The sequence below is a fragment of the Rutidosis leptorrhynchoides genome, chromosome 2 (assembly GCF_046630445.1).
Source record: "Rutidosis leptorrhynchoides isolate AG116_Rl617_1_P2 chromosome 2, CSIRO_AGI_Rlap_v1, whole genome shotgun sequence".
NCBI classification, from domain to species: Eukaryota; Viridiplantae; Streptophyta; class Magnoliopsida; order Asterales; family Asteraceae; genus Rutidosis; species Rutidosis leptorrhynchoides.
Window position 1 is genome coordinate 400,590,442 of NC_092334.1, and position 24,184 is coordinate 400,614,625.

Sequence of the window (24,184 nt, forward strand, 5' to 3'; positions counted from 1 at the left end):
TAAAACTTAAGTAATATGCGAATCGAAATGATAACCTGAAATCAGTCCAAATCTGTAACGTATACACCTATAGTCTTATAGCATGAGTTGTGGGCCTTTTGAGACCTTTCCCTTTTGGATAATGAAACTTTGTATGTTATCTGACTTATTTTTAGTTTATTTCAAATTGTGAAACTGATCTATTGTGCACACTAAATCCATAGTTTCGGTGACTTCTTATTTGAGCTGAAACAGAACATCCAAATTGATTGAATTAAATATACTAACTGGCTAAACAAAAATGGCTATTTTTTGGATATGTGGTAATTTGATTTATCCTTGAACCATGGCCACTGACCTAGCTTGATTTGAATGTACATAGCTCCGGTTATAGCCAAATCGAGATGGGTATGCAGTCGGAAACTGATTTAGTAAACCATAAATGCGTCCATTCTGAAACCCAACTTATATGTATCGTATGAGACCCTGCTATTGATTTTTGGAAAAATTTATATGTTTAGTTAAGATCTGGAGCTTGGCATACTGCCATGTATTATGTTTTATGTGATATTGTGCATTGTTTGCAACTTGTACATGAACGTTATGCTAGACGATAAACTGTGATCGCGTAATTAACTAATTATGATCTGAAATGTGTTAGTTGACTTAGGTTTGACATGTTGACCAACATTTTACATGAACCTATTGATGTTGACTTTATTTGACCACTTTGACCAAGTTTGACTTTTAGTTTGACTTTTGGTTTGACTTTGTTTGACTTGCATGAATTAGTTGACTTTTACTTTGAAACGAGTCAAGTCGAGCAATAAGACAACTTACACTATGAAACTACTATATTATAAGACATAAATAATGACCAACCTATATATGTATACTTAGGTTGCTTTACTCGGATATAAACTATACAAGTTATTTGCTTTCGTTTGTTCAAGAGCTATTCAAAGGTGAGTCTACAGTCCCATTTTTACTTACTATTTTTGGGATGAGAATACACGCTTATTACTTACGTTTTTATAAATGTTTTTATGTTTGACACGAGTACTTATTTATTGAATATTGAGCTATGTCCGAAAAATCCCCTAGCTTGAATACTTTTATTACCTTCGGGTAAGCACAATTTAGATGGACGGATCCGTTAGGTTAGACCTCGCCCCAAACATTATTAAACGTGGCGCATTTACTTTGAACTTTTTATTACACTTGGACAGGTGTAAACATTTTATTTATGGGGTAAGGGGAGTGTAGTGGTTTCTATACTCTGGTCATTGTTAGTATTCAGGTGCTCAGGAATTATGCAGTAATTTACAACTTCGGGTTGTGCGTATTAAAATCTTGTGGTCAATGGAATTAAACTATTTTCTGGTAACTGTTTTTCAGGCATTGTTAAGTTATTAAACCTGTGGATACACCAACATTATTGTTGATCTGTTTTTGCATGTTTGTATTCTCAGGTCTTTAAGAGGTATTTGCTTCCGCTGTGTTTGATGTTATGGACCGGCCGAGGAGTCAGCATATTTTAATAAAGACAATTATTACTATCGCATTTAAACTTTTGCATATGTTTAATACTATTGGCTTGTGGTTACGATCAAAATAGTGTTACTTATTTTGAGTTTGTTGACTAATGTTTTGAAAGTCAAGTTAAAATTAAATGCGATTGTTTTGAAACGTCTCATATAGAGGGCGTAACTGAGAACTGTGGGACCTATGTGTAACACGCCTTCAGATGGGAATTTGGCGGGGTGTCACAAGGTCTCTCACCGATTCATCCCCTTCTTCATCTTCACTGTCGGAGATCTCAATAGCTCCTCTGCTAGTTCCTTCCTCATTGGTAGTTCTTCTTCGTTTGGAAGTTGATCCTCCCGCTGTCTTTGATGGTAAAATAGGTTTGTGAGTAAGTGGAAGAGAGTCATTGTTTGAGATTTTGAGGTGTCTAAACAATTTGTTGAGATGCATTCCATATGGTAATGCTCGAGTTGTTTTAGTGATAGTTTCGTTCATTCTGGTTGCCATTAGATAAGCTATATCCACCTTGATACCATGTTCCAAGCACCACATTAGAGCAAATTGAGTGGCGTGGATGTTGGAGTGATTTCCTGATTTGCAGTAGATGTTATAGTCAATTACTTTATTCCAAACATCATACTCAGAGGAGAGGTGTCTCCCAATATTCCAGATCTTTCGATTTCACCTCGGGGAGCATCCTCCTTGCATAGTGTATCGATTAGAGCCATTTTGTTAGAAATAAAACTCGGAAGATACGTCAGTACATGACGCGTACTGAAGAATTCTTCACCATCTGTTGGAACTTGAAGAATGTGACCAAAGTCCGTGAGAGAGTAGCGATAGTTTGTGCCTTGAAGATTGAAGTAAACTTCATTACTCACAAAGTTGAAGTTTGCGTAGAATTCTCGAACAAGAGATGGGTAAATAGGACCGTCAAGAGTGAGAAATGCTCCCCACTTAAGTGTTTCGAATTGTCTCACGAGTTCAGACATTTGATTGTGGGCAACTCTTCTTCCTTCGACAATTTGTCTATCAGAAAGAAACTCAATGTTGTAGTTAATTCTTTCTGTTGGATCTGTTGGTGGATAGTATGAATCCTTTCTTCTTGGTTCGGTATTCTTTCCTTTTTTTGCCTTTTCTACACAATGATACTTCATATTAATTCAAAGTGTATGTATAACTCAATTGTAGGCAATGAGTTTTGCAAATTTAATTAACATCAACACTTAAGTGTTTTGATGTTAATGTTCTTCACATTTTCACTCTCAATTAGTGTCAATGAGTTTGCAACTAGATTATGATTTTTCACAAAGTTCATATGTGTTCTTGATTTTTAAGATCATCATTAACACAGGTAATTTGATATCTAACATTATCACACTCAATTTGCAACAATGTAGTTTGTATCACATGAACAACAATTTGATGAAAATCTAACCTAGATGTATAATGAACCCTAGATTTGTCCAAAGTTAAATCAATGCATAGGTAGGCATCACTACAATTGTTTTTAAGTTATTTTCAAGAACAGTTTTGATTGTTTGCATCAATTTAGGTTTAGAGACATTCTAGTTAGGGTTTCTTCACAAGAATAGTGAAGAGTTCATCATAAAAACACAATTGAATGATATGAAATCAAGGATTAATCATACCAAAAGTAAAAATGGAAGTGGAGGGAATGCGTGTTCTTCAATGTGCGATCGATCTCCTCAGCCGTGCAGAGTATATTTATTTTGAATTGAGTTTGAATGAAATGAAAAATGGGTATTTTATTCAATTTAAAATAGTAACAGGTCGTGCACGGTCGATGTATGGTCGACCGTGGTCTTGGCCGTGAAGGCTAATCTTCTAGAAGGTTGGAACAGGTGTCTGCGGTCGAGTCTGCGTTCAGTCGTGCTTCAGCCGTGGATCTCCTGATGCAGAATTTCTTCACTTCTTCTTCTTTTGAGCGCGTTTTGACGATTCTTAGGTTCTATTGAATGATCACATCCACCTGATGTTTCATCATCAATGACACGTAATATACTATATATATATATATATATATATATATATATATATATATATATATATATATATATATATATATATATATATATATATAATTACACATATAGTATACACAAAACACATTTACTCGTATTTAGCATGCAATTTATAGTTTCATTTAAATATACAATCCTAATACAAGAAGACTTCATTCAACATTCCTTTTGAAATCATTTTCAAAAATAATTTTGCATTTGTATGAAAAACCTTTCATTATTTTAAAGTCTTTTGAAAAGGTTATTCTAATTAGCATTTTGATCATTGGTTTTGATTGATTTTAAGGTTACCTAATCCTTGACTTATCCCTTCCATTGAATTGCTAGTTTGGCCCATTCTTCCCATGTTTTCAATTCTCTTAATAACAGACAATGGACTTTGATTACGTGATTTGTATTTGCTAGAGTCGTGACATAAACTCATTTCAAATTTATCTTTTGATGAATTATAAATAGTTGTCTTTTCAAGTTTTCTTTTCAAAGAATTGTTTTCATCAATTAGAACTTTGTTAAGTTGCTTTACTTTGTGTAATTCTTTTTCTAAAAGTTTTACTTTGTCACAACTACTATCATATACAAATTTAATAGTTTTGTAATCATCTAGCAATTCTTCATAATTAGATGGATAGAATACATGTACCTTATTGCATTCCATGCTTGAGACATCATCTTCTTTGTGGGGAGATTCAACCTCTTCTTCATCTCCATCCAAACCCTTTTCTTGAGAATTCTCCCAATCTCTATCAAGATCCCCAAGCTTCTTCAATTTCTCTCTTTCCCTTTCACCCTTTAAACCTATAGAGTTTTCTTCTTCTTCTTGAGTGCATAGTGAATCCCAACATTTCTTTACACTTTCACATGAAATTATCTTCATTCTTACTTCATTAGGGAGAACTTCATGAAGTAGTGAAATAGCATCAAATTGTTTCAAAACTTCATTGTTTTGAAATGTTGACTTCACTAGTCTTGAACTAGCTTGTGGAACAAAGTCTCATACTTTGATTATTCTCCATAAGTAGTAGTCCTTAGATTTGAGATAATCTTCAAATCTTAATTTCCACACATCAATATCTTCTTTATCAAAGATTGATGCTTCTTTAACCAATTCTTCTAAGTATCCCATAGTTTGAGTTGATTCGAGAATCGTTGACTCAAGTTTTTGCACAAAACGAATTTTGACACAACCAAAAATGTTTATAGAGCAATGATTTGAGCAACCACTCTGATACCAATTGTAAGTAACTAGGAAGGGAGTGAATAGTTACTTAATACGTTTTTAACACTTTTTCGATTGATCACTAAATTTGATTAACAATGGTCAACCAATTCAACTCAAACTTGATGTGTGTGGTGTTTATGTTCAAAATGATAAGTAAAGTAGAACCCTTTAATCAAGAGGTTGTGGGTTCTAGCCTCACTTCAGGCAGTGAGATGCAAATATTCGTGGTTTCATGTGTAGATTGTAGGTTTGTCTTTAAAAAAATGATAAGTAAAGTAATGTAAAGAACATAGACACAAGGATTTATAGTGGTTCGGGTGGATGTTAACTAATCCACCTTAATCCACTCCCCGATTACACTAATCATGATTTCTTGCTTCACTAAGCACTTTTTTCCAAACCTGGTGGAGATCCGATTTACAAGTCTACAACTTCTTTGGTAGACAACAAACCTAATCTTTCTAACACTTTGAAAGACCAACTCTAACCTAGCTCAACTTGTCTTCAACTTGGACAAGTATTAATCTCCAAATAAGATTAATCAATTTTCTAAGTCCCTTTAAGGAAGTAGATCACTAAGCTAGCCTATGCTTCTACAAATTGAAGTTACAAGACTCACACAATTAGTGATGATAAGCCTAAGACAATTCTAGGACATACATCACACTAAGTAAACTCACAAGATAAACAAATTTGATTAGTAAGTTTATAACAACCAAATTCTATATCTATAAGATCATAGAATCTTCTCTTGCTTGATCACATTTGAGTAGTAATTAAAGCCCTTGTGATATCTGGAAATATGCCTTTGAAATGTGAAAGAGGGCCAACTTCAAATGCTCTCCAATGCTTGCTATTTACAGTGGAATTCAAAAACTAGCCGTTGTCACACGGTCACTGTCACGGTTGACCGTGGTTTGACCATGCGCCTCTGTACAAAATTTGTATTCGTTGTATAACCGTTTGACTCAGATTTGAACACTATATTTTGGAATCTTCACTTCATCTAGCACCTGCAAAAGAAACCCAATATCCTATACAAGTACTACATGCATTAAGTGTGTGAGATTTGGTCTTCTTGTGTGGAAATGACATGACACTCCAAATGTGGTAAACCAAACATTCTTGAAAGAGTGTCTTGATTGTCATTTAGGGTAATCTCAGTTTGCTCAAGACTTAGTTACGCTCATTGATGCATTTGGTTCAATCCTAAAGACTAGTCAACATGTCATTAACTTCCTAGTTTCAATTAATCACAAATCATGTTCATTTTAAGATTAAGTAAAGATTAACTGAATGATCTCTTTCTAAGTTAAACATTAAGTGTGTAAAGACATCAATGTTAAGTTGTACTTGGTCATGTTACGTAATGTGTTACTTAGACAAGACCAAATAGATTATTGACCATTCTTGTTTATGAACCATGTTACACTTAATTCCTTGAAGTGAACTAGTTATTTGAATCCTAGTGTTCTAACTAATACCACATAGCAAGTTTAAGAGCATGTTAGCAAGTTAGAAAATTAATGAGTATCAAACATATTAGCAAGTAGCAAGTAATACTCACATATAACAAGAGATAGTTATTCTAACATCAATCATATAGATATTTGCACAACTCTTATGGTTTAAGCTTTGGAAAGCTTACTTGTAATATAACACATTGCATGATTAATGTGTAAGCACACATTAATGTCCAACACATGTACAAGGGAAGAGCAATCTCTAGTTGGGACTTGGTGACCATCCTAAATGTATCTAAGTGTATTTTAGAATTACAAGTCTTTACTAGTTACACTTTAACATGTTGTTCTTCCTTAATTTGTCACTAAGTAATCTTTAATTGTAATTAGTGTTCTAGTGACATTAGCTTATGTGTGTTGGTACTTGGTGATCATCCTAAAAATGTCTAGACAAGTTTTAAGATCACAAGTTATTGATTAACACTTATGTGTTATGCTTAATCATGGTTAAATTGTCATTAAGGTATAATTAAGCGTGATTAACCAAGTTTAGCATTTTTATGACCAAAACTCAATTGAGTATAGAAAGGACATCTATTCTAAGCGTGTTGAGAAAGGTTTCATGAGTTTTAAACGTCAGGAAGTGGTCAAACTAAATTTGGTCAAAAATGGTGACAGTGAATTCTACGGTCGTACTACGGTTGACCTGGTGGCGACCGTGCAACTTGTTTTCACAAAACTGCATTGCAGATTCAGTCTGGGCTTCTATGGTCAGGTATACGATCGAACGTATCTTTGATCGTGTAACTTAAATGATCTTTATTTTCATTCTAAGTTTTTTTTTTTGATTTGGTCGTTTGCAAGATCAAGTATGGATTAGTGAACTTGCGTGTTTTATGTTAAGATGTTGATCATCACTTATGCATATGTATGTGTCGTCATCAAAACATATTCTTTGGTTAAGCATCATACTTAACTTTGTCGGTTAGTCCATTAACCAATATTCAACCAACACAAACGACGCCCAGCCCAATACAAGTACAATACCTTCGGTCAATCCTACCCAAATCTATCAGTGCTCCCCCGATGAACTACCCCATAACAAAATTTTAACAAATACAATTTCTTCACCTACCCCTAACCTTTCCCTAATCAACCATCGCCCTTCTATGAACCAAGCTCCTACCCATGCTGAGGCTTCAACTAAACTAAACAACCATCCTGTTAATGCAAAGAAAGACGACAAAGCCTCGTTCATTCCTCCTGTCAATAAATATAAACGACCCCAAAAACCTTGTTCTTCCCGTAATTCAAATGAAAATAGCCAATTAAGAAACTCGGTAATTGGCTTAAAGACATCCTCACATTTGCTAAAGCTCAAAAATCCAGCAAGAAACATACCTAAGATTCAAAACAAACCCGAAAAAAGCCTCTGCAAGCCAAGAAGAAGGAAGACAAATTCGTCAAAAGGTAACTCGGTCCCTTGCTCAGCTTCTATCTCAAATAGTGATGTTGGGGTAAAGAATTTCAGCGAACTGTTGGGGGTCAACTGTGGAATAAACCCAATAAACCTCTGTGTAAGTTTATCGATTACCTTAGGGTTTTTTAATGAAGATACCTGATCAATCCTTAATTAGCGATGTTACTTAATTACGGATTGAGTGCAATAAGATTACAATGGAGGATGGAATGTTTGATGATTATTTTGGGCCCCGATGATCATCTTTCACTTTAACTATCAAGTGAACAACCACCCCGACCCGGTCTTGATTGTTAATTAGCATAATTCACCTTTGCGCTGTGTAAAAATCCCTTGGGCAAGATCACAAGTGGAAATTACAAAGGCTTGGGTAAAATGGCAGAGAATCAACAACCTATAAATGAGAGGTCAAGCTCCCTATTTATAGTATTCGAGATATCCGCAGTCTGCGAATTACCTAACCGTTCGCGGAAACTCAGCAGATTTAACCGCAGTCTCTTATTAACGCGGAAACATAACTGCTACACTTTATTTTCAGCGAATATTGCATATCTTGGCTTTAAAGTCTGCGCAATTCTGCTCTTGGCCTGTAGCAAACAAAATATACATATATAATGCTATGTATATGATCAAGTCCCCCCAGTTTATTATGATACATTTTCGCGAAGCAAATGTATCATGATAAACTCTAAAAATAAAGAAGTGCTTATTTAAAATATCTCACAAGCAATATTTTATAATTTTTACCGTCCATTTATTACCGTTGTTTTTATTAGACTCAACGCGTAATTACAACGGTAACTTTCGCCATTCTGTCAAATCAGTACGCTGTAATGGTTAGAAATTTACCGTTTACACGTTGCGGTAATTTCAGCCGTTTAAATGTAATGATTACCTTTTCCACTTGCTCGCCCTAATTCCAATTATAAATAGCTGAATAATCCGCATAAAAACTTTACGCTTTCTCGCTAGATTTTATTTTCAATCAAATTCATCTAATCACAATCGTACCAAGCAATTAACGAATCCAACCTTTAATTTCTTCAATTCCTACTTCCGATTTGTTTTCCTTATTACAAATGGCGTCGTCTTCATCTATGCATACTCCCTGGGGTTATGTTTCCTATATGACGGAATCAAAACTCCGAACCCTACAAGAGTGGTATCTGCCACTTGCCCAATTTGTTCCTACCGCACCCGCGATAGAACAACGAGCTGACACTCCCCCTAAGGGGACGATTTCCGTTTATGAGGCTGCCATCTCACAGGGTAACCTACGGTTTCCACTGACTCAATTCTTTCACAGTGTATGTGAGTATTATAATATTGCTATGGCACAATTGCATCCGAATGCGGTTAATAAAATTATGCTGTTCGAGATGTACTGCAATGCCACCAATGTACAACCGCTGCTAAACGTGTTTCGCACGTGTAACAGTCTGATTTTATACGATGTGGGATGGTTTTCATTCCGCAGCAAACTGGGTACAATGATTTGGCCAAAAGACTCAATCGGCAACTGGCGCGGTTCTTTCTTTTATATTAACGACACCGCTAATGTGAACAGCAACATACCAAAAACATGGTGTACAGAACTTGATCCCAATCTCAATGAGAAACCTGTACTTGATGATCTTGAGCATGATATTCTCAAGACACTCAAAAATGCAGGCCTAATTCTGCGAGCTTATTCGAATGTACCGCTGTACATCGGCAGAGTTTCAATTCAGTGGCCATGGAGCGACTATGACGCGCTTTTGGTTGACCAGGAAAAAAATGGTATTTCGCTTAAACTTATCGCATAATACTTTTTATACTTTTCACATTATATTTTTGCTTCACATAACACTATATATTTATATTTTAGCAGTGATTGCTCTTGACCTTATCATGAGGTCTGCCGATATCAGCAGGATCAGCCCTGCTCGTCGCCTAAAAAATGGCGACGGCGAGATTATACTTATTGATGAGCCAATCATCAATACATGTTATATTACTGATGGCGAGGACCGCGGAAAGCGAAAAGTTGTGGAAGGGGCCCCCACTCCACGCAAAAGATGACTACGGTCTCTTTCTAAACAAGAAACAAGTAAGCGATTGCTAAGTTCGCAGTATTCATTCATTATGCGCTTTGTTATTTTCGCATAGATTCGCTACATTTGTTTATCTGGTTATAGTTGTTCTTTCAGAGTCATCCGCTGAAACCACCCCGCTCTACAACATCAGAGGGAGCATCCCTACAGATGTTCTTGAAGAGCCTGATCGCGAAAATTTATCACTTCCTTCGAATGCAGAAGCATCTAATCGAGAAGAGGAAGGAGAAGATGATGCGGAAGAAACCGCAGCAGCAGAACTGGCCAATCAACTATACCGCAAACTTTACAAATTTATCCCAAAGGATACAAAAGAGCAATACCGCAATTTATCATATCCTGAAGCTGCAAGGCAACGATTGCATAATTGCTATAACGCAATTTGTCTCACTGTAGACAGTATGGAGCGTTACACCGAGATGTCAGATGAATATGAAAATGTTGTGAAGATTGCCAATGCTAGCGAGAGAAAAGCGCAAAGGGCTGAGGCGCGGTTAAAAAAGGCTGCGGAAGAGAACGCCATTCTCAAAAAGTGGGCGGAAACTGCGGAACAAAATTTCGCACAGCTGGTCTAGTATCTCCCAACTTTCGCTGATAAAGTGATGGACTCCAATCCAGTCACTGAAAAATTTCAAGCGTATGCCCAAGCAGCAAAACTTGCCACCCGCTGTGAGTGGTACGATTTATTATGCAAGCTTGGCGATCTTTCTCAACCTCTACCTTCTGACATGTTGAAAGAAATATGCGCCACAGATGATGCTCGCGAAGCACTCGAGAGAGCGAAGAAGGAGGTCGAGAAAGTTAGCATACCTGCCCTGGAGGAACTTAGTCAGCGCGAGGGCGTTTCATTCGCAGATATTGAAGCATTAGAGCTTTAAATTTGGCTTAGCTAGCTTTTGAATGTATTCTCGCAATCTTGAATTGCGTTATTTGTAATGACCCGCATTGGTTACACGCTTAATATTAATGACTTACTAACAATTCGCAGTTGCAACTTCTTTTATTTATATAGCGCTTTACATTATCGTATATTCATAATTCAGACTTGCCCTTTGCAATTTCCGCATTCGTTATTGTGCACATAACAAAGCGTACTTTATGCGAAACAATCTTTTAATCATTATGAATCTTCTAAGTCCGACAAATCGATCCTTAGGCAAATTTAGCATTGCGAAGCATCTAAGTATTGGCAAGATCAAATACTTAGGAAATTTTATCCTTTCGCAATTATTGACACAAGTGGGCAATTTCATCACTTTGTTTTTAACAAATTATTTCGCAATGCATTTTTGCATTATTATAACATTTAAGTAGGCCATGTTTAGCGAAGACCATGCCACTTTACTTAAAGTTTCCGCAGAACAAACATTAACTTAGTGTTATAAAAAATAAGTAATTGTATTCTGCGAACTTATCACTACCCGTGGCCACACGCAATGCATTCTCTTTGTTAAAGAAACAACTACTAACACTGAAATTAACTTTGCCTCATTCATTACTGTTTCGCATTACAAAGTTCAAAAATAAACGCAACAATCATATTCGCATTATTATATCATACATTGATGAAGTTTACCTTAGCATCTCATTATAACTTTTAAGATTTCGCACTTATTCAGGATTAACTGAATGTCCTTCAAGACCCATATTCGTACTTGCCATGATCATAGCGCAGAATGGCTCCATCTCCGCAGAAATTAGCGTGCCAATTCCTTTATTTGCAGAAAATTTAACCATGCCATGTATAGTTGAAGGAATAGCGCCAAACATGCGTAGAGCAGTGCGCCCCAGTATCATATTGAATCGTGATTGATTTCGCATTATGTACAGATTCAATAAAGCTTGGCGCCTTAGTGACTCATCGCGGTCATCAACTAGCTCCATTTGCAATTCCAACTGGCCAACAGGCCAGGATGACTCTCCTGAGAACCCAGCAAGTGAAACCGCAGTAGGTTTCATCAAAGCTTGAATGTTCGCGGGCAGCTTGCTAAAACATTGTTCGTACATGACATCGACACTGCTACCAGTATCCACATGTACTTTCATTATCATTATACCAGTGTTCACAATGCGGCATGAAACCACCACAGGTTTATCAATATCTGCGGTCAAGCTTGCAGGAGGAAAAGTAATGGAGGGGCACCTCCAACTTACAATCTGCTCAGAAATTTGAAGTACTGACAGTTCGCCCTGCACTTCTACCACATTAATTACTTGAATTCCATGCTGATTTTCTTTCTTATTCACCATTTTTACCCCCAGATTTCTCACTGCGGGAGCCTTTCGCTCAACCGCATTTGATGCATTTGAGGTGTTAGCTTCTGTAGGCATTATAATCGCATTTGCAGTGTTCTGTGCGATTAAATGGTCCAGCTTGCCTTGCTCATATGCTTCTGCAATAAATTCCGCCAAATCTCTACAGCGATTAGTGTCATGACCATAATCGTCATGGAAAGCACAAAACTTTGACCGATCGCGCCTGCTATTCTCTCCCAAAGGCTGTGAATCAGGGAAAGACTTAGCGACTCTTTCTTGTAACAAAATTTCCTTAGGCGTTTTTGTTAGCATCTGAATGATATTGAAAGATTCATTGTTCCACTTTCGCGTAGAATAGCAATCACGACGGCCATACCCATGGTTATCATTTTGCCCTTGAAACCTGTCATTTCGCGGGTATGCACCGCCGCTGTTTCTCCGCGGAAAACTTTGTCCACGATAATTGTCACTGTTACCATCACGAAAAGAATCATTGTCTTCTCGCCAACTTTTGTCTCTACCCCACCCACATGCAGGGGTTATAGTGCTATCCTCTCCACTGTGGAGATAATCATATGTTTCCTGTTGAACTTTAGCAAAAGTGTGCGGGACATCTCTTCGCAGCCTTCGCACCAGAGTTGGATGTCGCTGCGGATTAATAGCATGCAAAAATCCAGAGATTTTTTGATCTTCATGCAGGCTTGGAATCTTTTGACATTCATAGATGTACCGCGTAAGTAACGTATTCAAGGTTTCCTTGTTGCCTTGTTTAATATCGTGACATTCGATATGCGTCTTTTTCTGCGGTAGTAGATTCTGGAATTGTAACAAGAATTTTTCGCGAAGATCAACAAAGCCAATAATACTGCGAGATTGCAGACTATGAAACCACTCCCTTGCTGACCCTTGCAAAGCCATGGGGAATACTCTACACACAACTGGTTCATCCCAGTTATAGGTGCTTACCACCCCTTCAAAGCGTTACAGAAAATCTAAGGGATCGGTTAAACCCGAATAGACTCCCAGAGTTGCCGGCACGATCGGCGGAGAAACAATTGGATAGTCAGAAATATGCTGGGCAAACTTGTCCGCAGCAGTAGTGATTTCTGTTGCCTTCTTTGTGCAAGTATCTGCATTCTCTGCACAAAACTTGGTAAGCATGTCTTGCAAAAAATTTGGCTGATCAAACTTATGTTGCATTGATTTTGGCGCAATGCTTCTGAAAGCATCCGCCAAAAAATTTTGAGTATTTTCTCTGCGGGCAGCATCATATGCTTCACCTTCTTCCCCATAACTAGGGAAAGGTGTTGGTGGGCGTTTCAGCTTAATATGTGGAATTTTAACAAATTCTTCCACACTATCCGAATCATCAGAAAATTCGCTTTCTTCTCTTGGCGCCTTAGCCATTTTTGAGTTATATGCAGAATTCAAATTAACGCGCTCTTCTGCATTATCACTATCACTATTGTTTCGCTCAATAACTAGGCGATCAACCTGTGATCCTGAATCATTTAACGGCCATAGGTAAGTTCGCGGTATGCGGGACTCGCGACTACATTTTGCATCTTTCTTAGCCTGTTCAATGGCAGTGCCACCAATTTTTTCAGTTCGCAGACTAGATTTTCCAGCCAAAGCCCTCATTCGCTTTCCTTCAGTAATTGTTTCTTCGTGGTTTTGCAACAATGATCTGCGTGAAACCATTTTTTCAGCAGCGATTTCTGGCTGCGAATCACTAGTGTTGTTTACATTGGATGTTTTAGCAATCGGTTCTTGAACCGATTTTCCCGCGGTTATACTAGCATTTGTTTGCAATGGAAATATCACGACGTTCTGCGAATCACCGGGCAATGCATCAGCATTCGCAGAAACGCCAGTTTGCTTTGCATTTGTCAGCGTGACTGTCAAGCAGATCAACTGATTGCGTATCAAAAAGCACCTGCAAATCATCACAACAAAAACACGATTGAAATTAAACCGACTAATTAATTGTTTGATGGCACGAAACAAAAAATTTTCAGTTTAATTTGTAAAACGTGTCCCACGGATGGCGCCAATTGATCAATCCTTAATTAGCGATATTACTTAATTACGGATTGAGTGCAATAAGATTACAATGGAGGATGGAATGTTTGATGATTATTTTGGGCCCCGATGATCGTCTTTCACTTTAACTATCAAGTGATCAACCACCCCGACCCGGTCTTGATTGTTAATTAGCTTAATTCACCTTTGCGCGGTGTAAAAATCCCTTGGGCAAGATCACAAGTGGAAATTACAAAGGCTTGGGTAAAATGGCAGAGAATCAACAACCTATAAATGAGAGGCCAAGCTCCCTATTTATAGTATTCGAGATATCCGCGGTCTGTGAATTACCTAACCGTCCGCGGAAACTCAGCGGATTTAACCGCAGTCTCTTATTAATGCGGAAACATAACTGCTGCACTTTATTTTCAGCGAATATTGCATATCTTGGCTTTAAAGTCCGCGCAATTCTGCTCTTGGCCTGTAGCAAACAAAATATACATATACAATGCTATGTATATGATCAATACCTTCCTTAAACATTCGCGAATTTGGTAAAGATGGACGGTTCATATTGCAAAGTTAGTTGGTTCAAAAGAATGAGACTTAATGAATCACCTGGAATACTTGCGGTTCAGGAGACTAAATGCAACGAGGTTTCGGGCCATTGGCTTGAATCGATATAGGGATCACCTGATTTCGAGTATGTTCAAAAATTGAAAATAGAAAAAGCACGAGTGTTATTCCTAATATGGGATACAAAAGTTTTTAGCGTTTTGCAGGCTGTAGAAAATCGTTACTTCTTAATAGTCAAAGGGAAATGGGTGGGTAGAAATACTGAAACCATCATTGTAAATGTCTATGGACCGCACACGGATACTGGAAAGATCGAATTTTGGGAAAGTATGTCGGACCTTTTACACTTTAATAATGATGAGTGGATATTATGTGGAGACTTTAACGAAGTACGAAATTCTTTCAAAAGATTGAATTGCAATTTCATCGAAAAAAGGGAGACCATGTTTAATAGTTTCATACAGGAATCATAGTTGATTGAAATTCCTTTGATAGTGAAAAGTTTAACTAGAATGAGTGATGTTGGAACCAAACTCAACAAACTCGAACGTTTCTTGGTCTCGAAAAAATTTATGCATTCGTGGGTAGATATAGCAGCTATAGCCCTTGATCGAGGGAGTTCGGATCACTGTTCAGTTCTTCTTCGGGATAATAATGTGGAATTTAAACCTAAACCATTCAAGGTACTTGATATGTGTTTGGATAATAAAGATGCTGAACCTGTGGTGGTTAATGCTTGGAATAAAACAATTAAAGGAGATAGATTTGATTGCATATTTCGCGATATACTGAAGAACGTAGAGGAGGCCCTAAAAACATGGTGTAAGTTGCAGTATGGAACCATCGATTTGGACATGGAGGTAGCACAAAAAAAAAACTGCTACAGAACTTGAAGCAAAAGCTGAAGAAACCTAACTGACAGAATCTGACCGGAAAAGATGGGTCGAAGAAATAAGTTTATGGCTAAAAAGGGAAAAGGAAAAAGCGTGTATGCTAAACAAAAATCATGGATGAAGTGGACGTCAGATGGTGATGAGAACTTTAAGTTTTTTCACTCCTACATTAAGCAGAAACACAATAAAAATAACATTCACGGTCTCTACATTGATGTTTTATGGACGAAAGACCTAAGGGCAATTAAAAGCGAGGTGTTTGAATTCTATAAGAAGCTCTTCACAAAGAAAACATCAACCTCTTCTTATATGCAGAATATTCAAAACCTTAACTTCATTTTTTTGTCAAGCACAGATTCGACTATGTTAGAGGATCCTTTTCGGAAAGAAGAAATATGGGAGGCCATAAAGGATTGTAGTGATTCAAAAGCACCGGGCCCGGACAGATTCAATTTCAAATTATACAAATAATTTTAGTGGCTCATTAAAACCGACCTTTGAAATGCCGTTGAATGGTTTTGGTTGAATAATAGTATCTCGAAAGGTTGTAATGCCTCCTTTATTTCACTGATTAAAAAAAAGACCCTTCGGGTTTAAGCGATTTTTGACCTATAAGCCTCATAGGTAGCTACTACAAGATCATAGCAAAAATATTGTCGAAGTGGATTCGTAAAGTAATTCACAAAGTAGTTGGTTCGGAACAAAGCGCTTTTGTCAAAGGGAGACAAATACTTGACGACATTTTAGTAGCAAGCGAAACAATTTAGGATATCAAGCGAAATAAAAAGAAAGGTATGTTATTCAAAGCCGACTTCACAAAGGCTTTCGATAGCTTGGAATGGTATTTCCTCGATTCGGTTATGGCTTGTATGGGTTTTGGGGTAAAGTGAAAGATGTGGATAAAAGAATGTCTTAGGTTCGCCTCGATCTCAGTGTCGGTAAATGGGTCGCCAACTAAAGAATTTTCTCTAGAAAAAGGTGTTAGACATCGCGACCCCTTCTCCCTCTACTTATTCATAATTGCTTCGGATGGGTTGAATCGTTTGGTTAATAAAGCACTTGAGGTATGGCTGTTCAAAGGTATTGAGGTGGGGCAACAAAATCTCACGGTTTTACACCTGCAATTTGTGGACGATTCTATCTTTTTTGGGGATTGTAGCAATGCAAACGCAAAAAACCTAATGAAGATTCTAAAGTGATTCGAAAAGGCATCTGACCTTAAATTTAATCTATTGAAAAGTAACCTATACGGGGTAGGGGTCGCTGATAATAGCCTGGTTGAAATGGCTACGAATTTAAGATGTAGCACGAGGTCCCTTCCCTTTACTTACCTCGGTATACCCGTTGGGTGCAAAATGAATAAGCTTAAGGATTGGAATATTGTAATCGAAAAGGTCACCAAAAGGCTCTCGGATTGGAAAGCAAAGTCACTTTCCTTCGGTGGTCGTGTTACTCTCATCAAATAGATACTTAATAGCCTCCCATTGTATGCTTTCTCCTTATTCCGCGCTCCTTCATGTGTCATCAACTTGCTTAAGAGCATGAGACATAAGTTTTTTTGGTGTGGGTCGGGTGAGTCAACAAAAATGGCTCGAGTGAATTGGGAAACCATACTTTGTAGTTATGAGCGGGGCAAGCTAAATATTGGGACTCTAAAAGCCAAGAACCTTTCTCTCTTGGGAAAATGGTGGTGGCATTTTAGAAATGAAAACAATTTGGGGTGAAGGTCATTAAAAGTGTATACGGTCGGGATGGGGGATTGACACCTTCAATTAACTACACAAGAAACAACCCTAACTCGATTTGGAATGGCATTATAAATATTCAAGTGGAACTTTCGAAATTGAACATTCCTTTTGAAAACTCATTCAAAAAAATGGTGAAGATACTTTGTTTTGAAAAGACGCTCCATTTTGTAGTCGCTTTAATAGACTTTTCAAGATCGAAAATGAAGAGAGTGTGACGGTTAGGAAACGAATATCAAGGGCAGATTTGGGTATTGAGCTTCTATGGAATTGGAACCGAACACCTTCATGTAGGACTCGAGCAGAATTGGAAAAAATCGAAGATGCATTAACAGGTTATGTTTTCGAGGACCAGGGAGATGATTACTGGAAATGGAACATGCACTGTAATCGTAAGTTTCAATCCTGGATTCTAACAGATATGATAAATGAAAAATTGCTAGCTCCTTCTTCCTCCTCCATAGCTACTGCCCGTAACAATTATCTACCGCAAAAGATTGAATTATTTATTTGGAGAGTACAACGCAATCGCCTTCCGATTAGAACAAAGCTTGATAAAAGGGGAATTGATCTTGACCCAACGCGTTGTCCCTTATGTGATAATGTATCGAAAATCTGGAGCATACCTTAATTCACTGCACATTCGCAAAACACATATGGTCACGATTTTCTCGATGGTGGGGGTTGGGTTCTCAAGTGCCACAAAACTTACAAGGCATCATCGAAGATAACATTGTTTCGACTGGCAACCAGACATTCTCGAAAATCCGTCAAGCGTGTATGTGGGTAGTTGCATATAAGATTTGGCAAAACCGAAACAATAATCTATTTCGTAACTCAACATGTTCGGGGTCCTTTGCGCTTCAAGAAATACAAGATCGTGACTACGAATGGATTAAAAACCGCTCGAGAATTCCCATGATCGAATGGCTACAATGGATTTCAACTCCATATTCCTTTCATGACCATGGGTCGCATCACGGCTGCACCCCTACTCTCAAAACCTCGTCTGCAAGTTGCCCTCCTAGAATTATGGTTCTTTTGATGTTTAAATTTCCTGTATCTTAATTTCCTGTCTTTTGAAGCTTTTCTCTCAAAAGCTTTGTGATGTATTTCGGTTTTGATTCGTTCAATAAAATCTTGATTGCTTAAAAAAAACAAATAAGATTAAATCATTTTTTGCTCCTGTGTGAAACTTGTAAATGCAAAGAATAATGTCGGATCTATGACGTTTATGTATCTTTGTTTACATGACGATTTACCATGCATTTTCTCACATTTGAGCTGTATATTTTGTTAAAACTTAATAAAGTAGAAAACTCAAACATACTGCAAATAAGTACACAATTATAGTCTTTTTTTAGATATCATTTACCTAATTGACAATGAAACTTTACTTAATGACAAGAAGTGATCAACAATTACTTAACCAAAACATAACGTTTACAGTTCATACCACGGACACATTTTGACTTTAACTACTAGACACGATATTTAAACTCGAACATATGCTTAATTTAGTGCATTCCTGCCCCAGAAACCTTCGCGAGCACGACATCTGGAGGTGGTGATGGAAGCATGGTAAACGCTAATATTCCGCTTATGAATGCAGAGATTGCTCCTACGATAAATGCAGGTAAATTTCCGCCCCCAAATAATCTATCCCATGGTCCAGCTAGAAATGATACAAACATCTGTAACATGACAAAGTTAAAATTAATAAAATCATTCTACTCGTATGTTGTTTTAAATCACATTCTAGAAACTTTTAAACGTTACTTAGTTGAATGTAATATAAGGTTTTAATTCAATATAATTTATAAGTAGTGTATAATAATAATCATTATAACTATAGTTCTAAAAATTATAGTTTGCATTCTTTTTATTTCAAATGTCACATATAATAATTATGCTTTATATTTCAAATGTCACATTTAATAATTATGGGTAAAAGAGTAATGTGAAAATATTGTAATCATACCTGTGGTATAACAATTGCCAGGTTGAGTACACCTAACGATAAACCTGATTAAGAAATTAGCACATATTAATTAAAGTTATAATTTATAAGGAAACATTTGTATTTATTTTACATAAAAAGTTATTGGTATTGCTATACTGGTAAATAAATAATATGTAAAAGAAAAATGAAGTAAATTACCTTGTCCTATTCCTGAATCGTTAGAAAAAATTGAGGCTAGAGCACAAGGGATACTGAATGTCACCTGATGAAATAAAATAATTATTATTTAGTTACCCTTTATTTAGGAATACAGAAAAATAAGTATTGCTATATTGATATTTGATATTTGATATTATATAGTTAATTTTAATTTTAATTTTATTGTTCACGTTATTTATTTACTATATTTTATATATTATATAATATATAACGCTTAACGAAATAGAGTAAACAACATTGTAATGAAGATCGAATAATAATATAAATGAAATATTACAATATTATCACAATCACAACTTTTATGCTTGTTAAATATGATATAGACGTTTGTAGTCAACAAATAGAGTAGAAATTTTAATGTAGATTTTATCACACTTTAAAGGCTATTTTTGACTCGTTTGGTTTGACTTCTTTTATTTTATTTATACATCTCGAAACAAAATTTTCATAAACTAGTTTAGAAAATTTCCGAGTATAGTAGAAAATTATAAATTTTTATTCACAATTCTAATTTTTATTTTTTTTAAGATCACAACAATTTACAAATAATTTAGATATTAAAGATGAAAAGAGATATATATGATGGAGAAAAAATGTAAGTATTATGTCACAAAACATCATTTTCATGGATATTACTATTTTACAAACATTCAATTATAAAAGTTATATTTTGTTTTCAATAAGTTATTCAAATAAATTGTAGAATCTGCTCAATCAAATGTCAAATTTTTTAATTGATATATATATATATATATATATATATATATATATATATATATATATATATATATATATATATATATATATATATATATTTGGGTAAGCGAGGAAACCCTCTTATGAACGAGCACATTGACTCCTCATAGAAGGTAAAACCTCGAGTAATCAAGTCTCCCGAGCGCGAAACCTGGTACCGGGTGAATTGCGCATTATGCGCACCCTATAGTCACACTCCCTTTTTGAACAATTTGGCATAGCCAGAAATTAAACTCGGGTGATGTGCTTCATTGGGCAACTCAGTGACCACTCAGGCAAGCCTGCGTGATTATTTCATATATATATATATATATATATATATATATATATAGTGTTAGGATCAGGAGGGAAGTAACCAATCGGGGGGAAGCGGGGTGAAGCAAAAACTTTTTTTTTTCATTTTTTGAATAAACTTTGTTAACGAACATTATAGATGAGATGAAAATATCAAAATTTAATATAGACACTTTGTGATAAATGTTTTTATTTTGGCGGAAAAACGCTCGAAGAAGTCATATATAACAATTATCGTATTTTTCGAGCGTATGTTGAGGTTTTAGCTATTGGGGTTTAGATGGGTTTAGATATTAGGGTTTATAGGGTTTAGATATTAGGGTTTAGAAATTTAGGGTTTAGGGTTTAGATTTAGGGTTTAGATTTAGGATTTAGATTGAGTTTTTAACACGAATGGTTTAGAGTTTAGGGTTTTGGGTTTGGTGTTTTGGGTTTATTCCATAAACCCAAAACACCAAACCCTAAACCCTAAACTCTAAATCGGACTAAATTTTACTTCACAAAACATGAAGAAAAAAAAAACGTTCATATTCTTCACGAACAATATTATCTTGAATGTTATTTTTGTCGATCGTTTTCCCGCCTAAATAATAACATTCATCACGAAGTGTCTTTTCTAAATGTTCATATTTTCGTGTGATCTTGATGCCGGAAAAAAAAATTCCAAAAAAACGAAAAAAAAAATTTTGCTTCCCCCCGCTTCCCCCGATTGGTTACTTCCCCATTGATCCTGCCCATATATATATATATATATATATATATATATATATATATATATATATATATCACACATTGAATAAATTTTTAATATCAAAATAGATATTTTATTCTTAATGCATTTATGGTACCCTATTAATTACAAAGTAAGTAAATGTACAATTGAAAAGTTTAAAATTTAACAATACTTCTTTGATTTCTATACATGTTTTAAAATAATCTATTACTGTTATGTAATTACTATGGTTAAAATTTACTATCTTCGTTTTAAAATAATTTTCTATCTTCCTATTTTTATTTAAAATGTTTTTATTCGTTCAAAGAATTATTTTTACTTACAATAACAATAAAATATTACTAGAGTAAATCAGAAAATTTACTAATATAGTAATATATCTTAAATCTTATAACAAGTTAAATGATAATTCTCGATGACAGGGAGTATTTAAGGTTAAACTTTATATTAGTGATGATTTTACTTTTTCAGCTAAAATCATTAAACTTTATAAACATTTCATGAAACGGTCTTCAACACTATCCTTATATTTTCCTTGTATTAATTTAATATTTAATACTTATGACATACGGAGTAATTTTTATAACCGGCCACTATCTTAAAATAGAATACAGATATAACTTATCCATTTAATGACATTTTCACATTTGTCAAAACTCATAACTAAATAATTTAATTCTTATTCATCGTTTTCATATGTGGCTTAATTTTTTTATTTATTTTGAAAAAAAAAAGATCAAGTACTCACCGAAAGAGGGATACCAAGAACAGCAAAAAGAGTCAAAGCACCACCTTTAACCCCAATCGATGGTTTCAACGGCATTTCGACACCGTTCACCGTCTCAAATCGTCGTGAATTCTCAGCCATTTTCGTCACTAAAACAGTCATCGCTAAACAAACCGCTAGTAACATATTAACACCGCCCCATAACCGTTTCACGCCACCACAACCACGCGCCAATTGCTCGATTCCTAACGACGTTAAACCCGACACAACCGAATTCAACAGCAACCCGATCGCACCGACCCGCACTCCGACACCGAACAACGTCCCCTTATCAGGATCACCACTGTAAACTTCTCTCCCCATCCAGTCAGTATCGAATAGCAGAAATGGAAACCATGCAATCCAATTTAGACACGTGACTAATAACAATATCCACATTGGTCTTGATAGTAATTTTAATGCCCCTACCATTTCACTAAAGAAAACCAAGGACTTCGTCTTCGTTTTGTTATCGTTATCGTTTTCGTACACGTCCTCATTGACTGTAGTCAGGGCGAGGATCGTGATAGCGACTAAGAGAGCGATAGAGATGAAAAAACATGTTTTGAGATTCGCGCAATAGACATCGCATGCTTCGGTTTTGGTAAACGGGAGCATTTTGTAAAGGTTTTGGTAGGACCCGGCCGCGTAACCTAAAACGTTACCGACGGCCATAAAGAAAGAGTACATAGAGTTTCCGGTTCGGATTCTGGCAGAATCCGAACCGGATAAGTCCGCCAGTAATGCGCGACAGGGTCCTTGTAACATGTTGTTTGCAACATCAAGTACCCAAAACCCGATAACGAACACCGTTATTGCTCGGAGTTTTGGGGTGTGTGTGGCTTTGTCACCGGACGCGACGCCAATGTCGGCCGCATACCCGATGAGAAAAACCGCGATAGCGACGAAGACGGCACCGCCGAAAATAAAAGGTCGGCGACGACCAAAACGAGAGGTGCAACGGTCGCTATAGTACCCGACAACAGGTTGTACGATCATACCCGAAATGGGCCCACATAGCCAAACCCATGATGACCAAGCGTGTGGTATGCCAAGAAGTTGAACATAGGGGGTTAACAATGAGAGCTGTAGGGCCCAACCGAACTGCACACCGGCTGCTATGGCAGCCACCATAATGAGTTGCCATATTGGCCGTTGCAATTTGTTTAGTGATGAATGAGACTCAAGTTGTAACGGTGAAGGAGGAAGCTTTGCATTACCACCACCTTCCATTTTTTTTTATTTTTTTTTGTATAATGTTAAGTTTTTGGTTGTTGTTGATGTTGTTATATAGTGTATCTGAAAGTAACAATAGGAGCTAGTTATGGATAAAATAGGAGTAAATGGATAAAATAGGAGTTAATGCATTCACATAATTATAAGCATTGATGGTTTGACTCTATTAACATTTAAGTGAGGTGGGTGTTTATATAGGTTTTGGAATTTTGTAAGTAAAAAGTTGGGTGGGTTGTTAATTTGTATGATATTTTTTTATATTTTTTTAAAATAGAGAAGTTGGGAGTTCAAGTGAAATTGATAAGTTATCTGAATTAGGATAATGCGACATTCGACCTTAGAGTTGGTTGGATTGTATTATTGATGTCGATTTATAACTATTGATGCCCCGTGACTAGAGTAGACAAATGTTACGAATAGTATTTTTTTTTTTTTTTGAAAGGCAAACAAAAGATTCTATTAATGAAGGTAGCGCCCAAAGGCGAAAAAACTATCAAGTTCTCACAATACAATAAGGTGCCAATATGGCAACAAAGAAATATATACTAGAACGATTCACAACGAGATCATAACTCACAAAACACGACTATGTAAATAAAGTACAAGGATTATGTAGCCAAATGTTTCAATCGAAATGTTTGTCTTTGCATCTTCTCGACACCCACTCGAAACTCTTAACTTGTATTTCTCAAACCGCAACCGGAACACTCTAATCTTTCTTATTGAAGTACAAGGATTATGTAGCCAAATGTTCCAATCGAAATGTTACGAATAGTATTGATTCATCTTTTTTTTTTTTTCCTTCTTTATAATAATACAATAATTTATAATGTATAAATTATGAAATGAAATATGAAATAGATGCATTTGAAATGATTTTAACATAAGTTATGGCCTTATGGGTATACCATACATGGTT

General features: G+C 36.1%; 1 protein-coding gene across 1 annotated transcript; it reads right to left on the reverse strand.

The window, feature by feature from the left end:
* Positions 1-18,815: 18,815 nt before the first annotated feature.
* On the reverse strand, positions 18,816-23,262 carry LOC139889094 (sucrose transport protein-like). The gene is made up of 4 exons (XM_071872064.1): positions 22,012-23,262; positions 19,460-19,523; positions 19,280-19,323; positions 18,816-18,992 (listed from the first exon to the last, which is right to left on the reverse strand). Exons 1-4 carry the CDS (start codon positions 23,260-23,262, stop codon positions 18,816-18,818), a joined length of 1,536 nt encoding a protein of 511 aa, XP_071728165.1.
* Positions 23,263-24,184: the final 922 nt, after the last annotated feature.

What these genes read in the sequence shown, in the direction of transcription:
- LOC139889094 (XM_071872064.1), bottom strand. Translation starts at nt 23,262, where the DNA reads ATGGAAGGTGGTGGTAATGCAAAGCTTCCTCCTTCACCGTTACAACTT. An exon ending in TTCTTGGTATCCCTCTTTCG is followed by an intron (nt 19,524 to 22,011) that starts GTGAGTACTTGA and finishes TTATTTCATCAG; the next exon opens with GTGACATTCAGTATCCCTTG. An exon ending in TGGCAATTGTTATACCACAG is followed by an intron (nt 18,993 to 19,279) that starts GTATGATTACAA and finishes GTCATGTTACAG; the next exon opens with ATGTTTGTATCATTTCTAGC.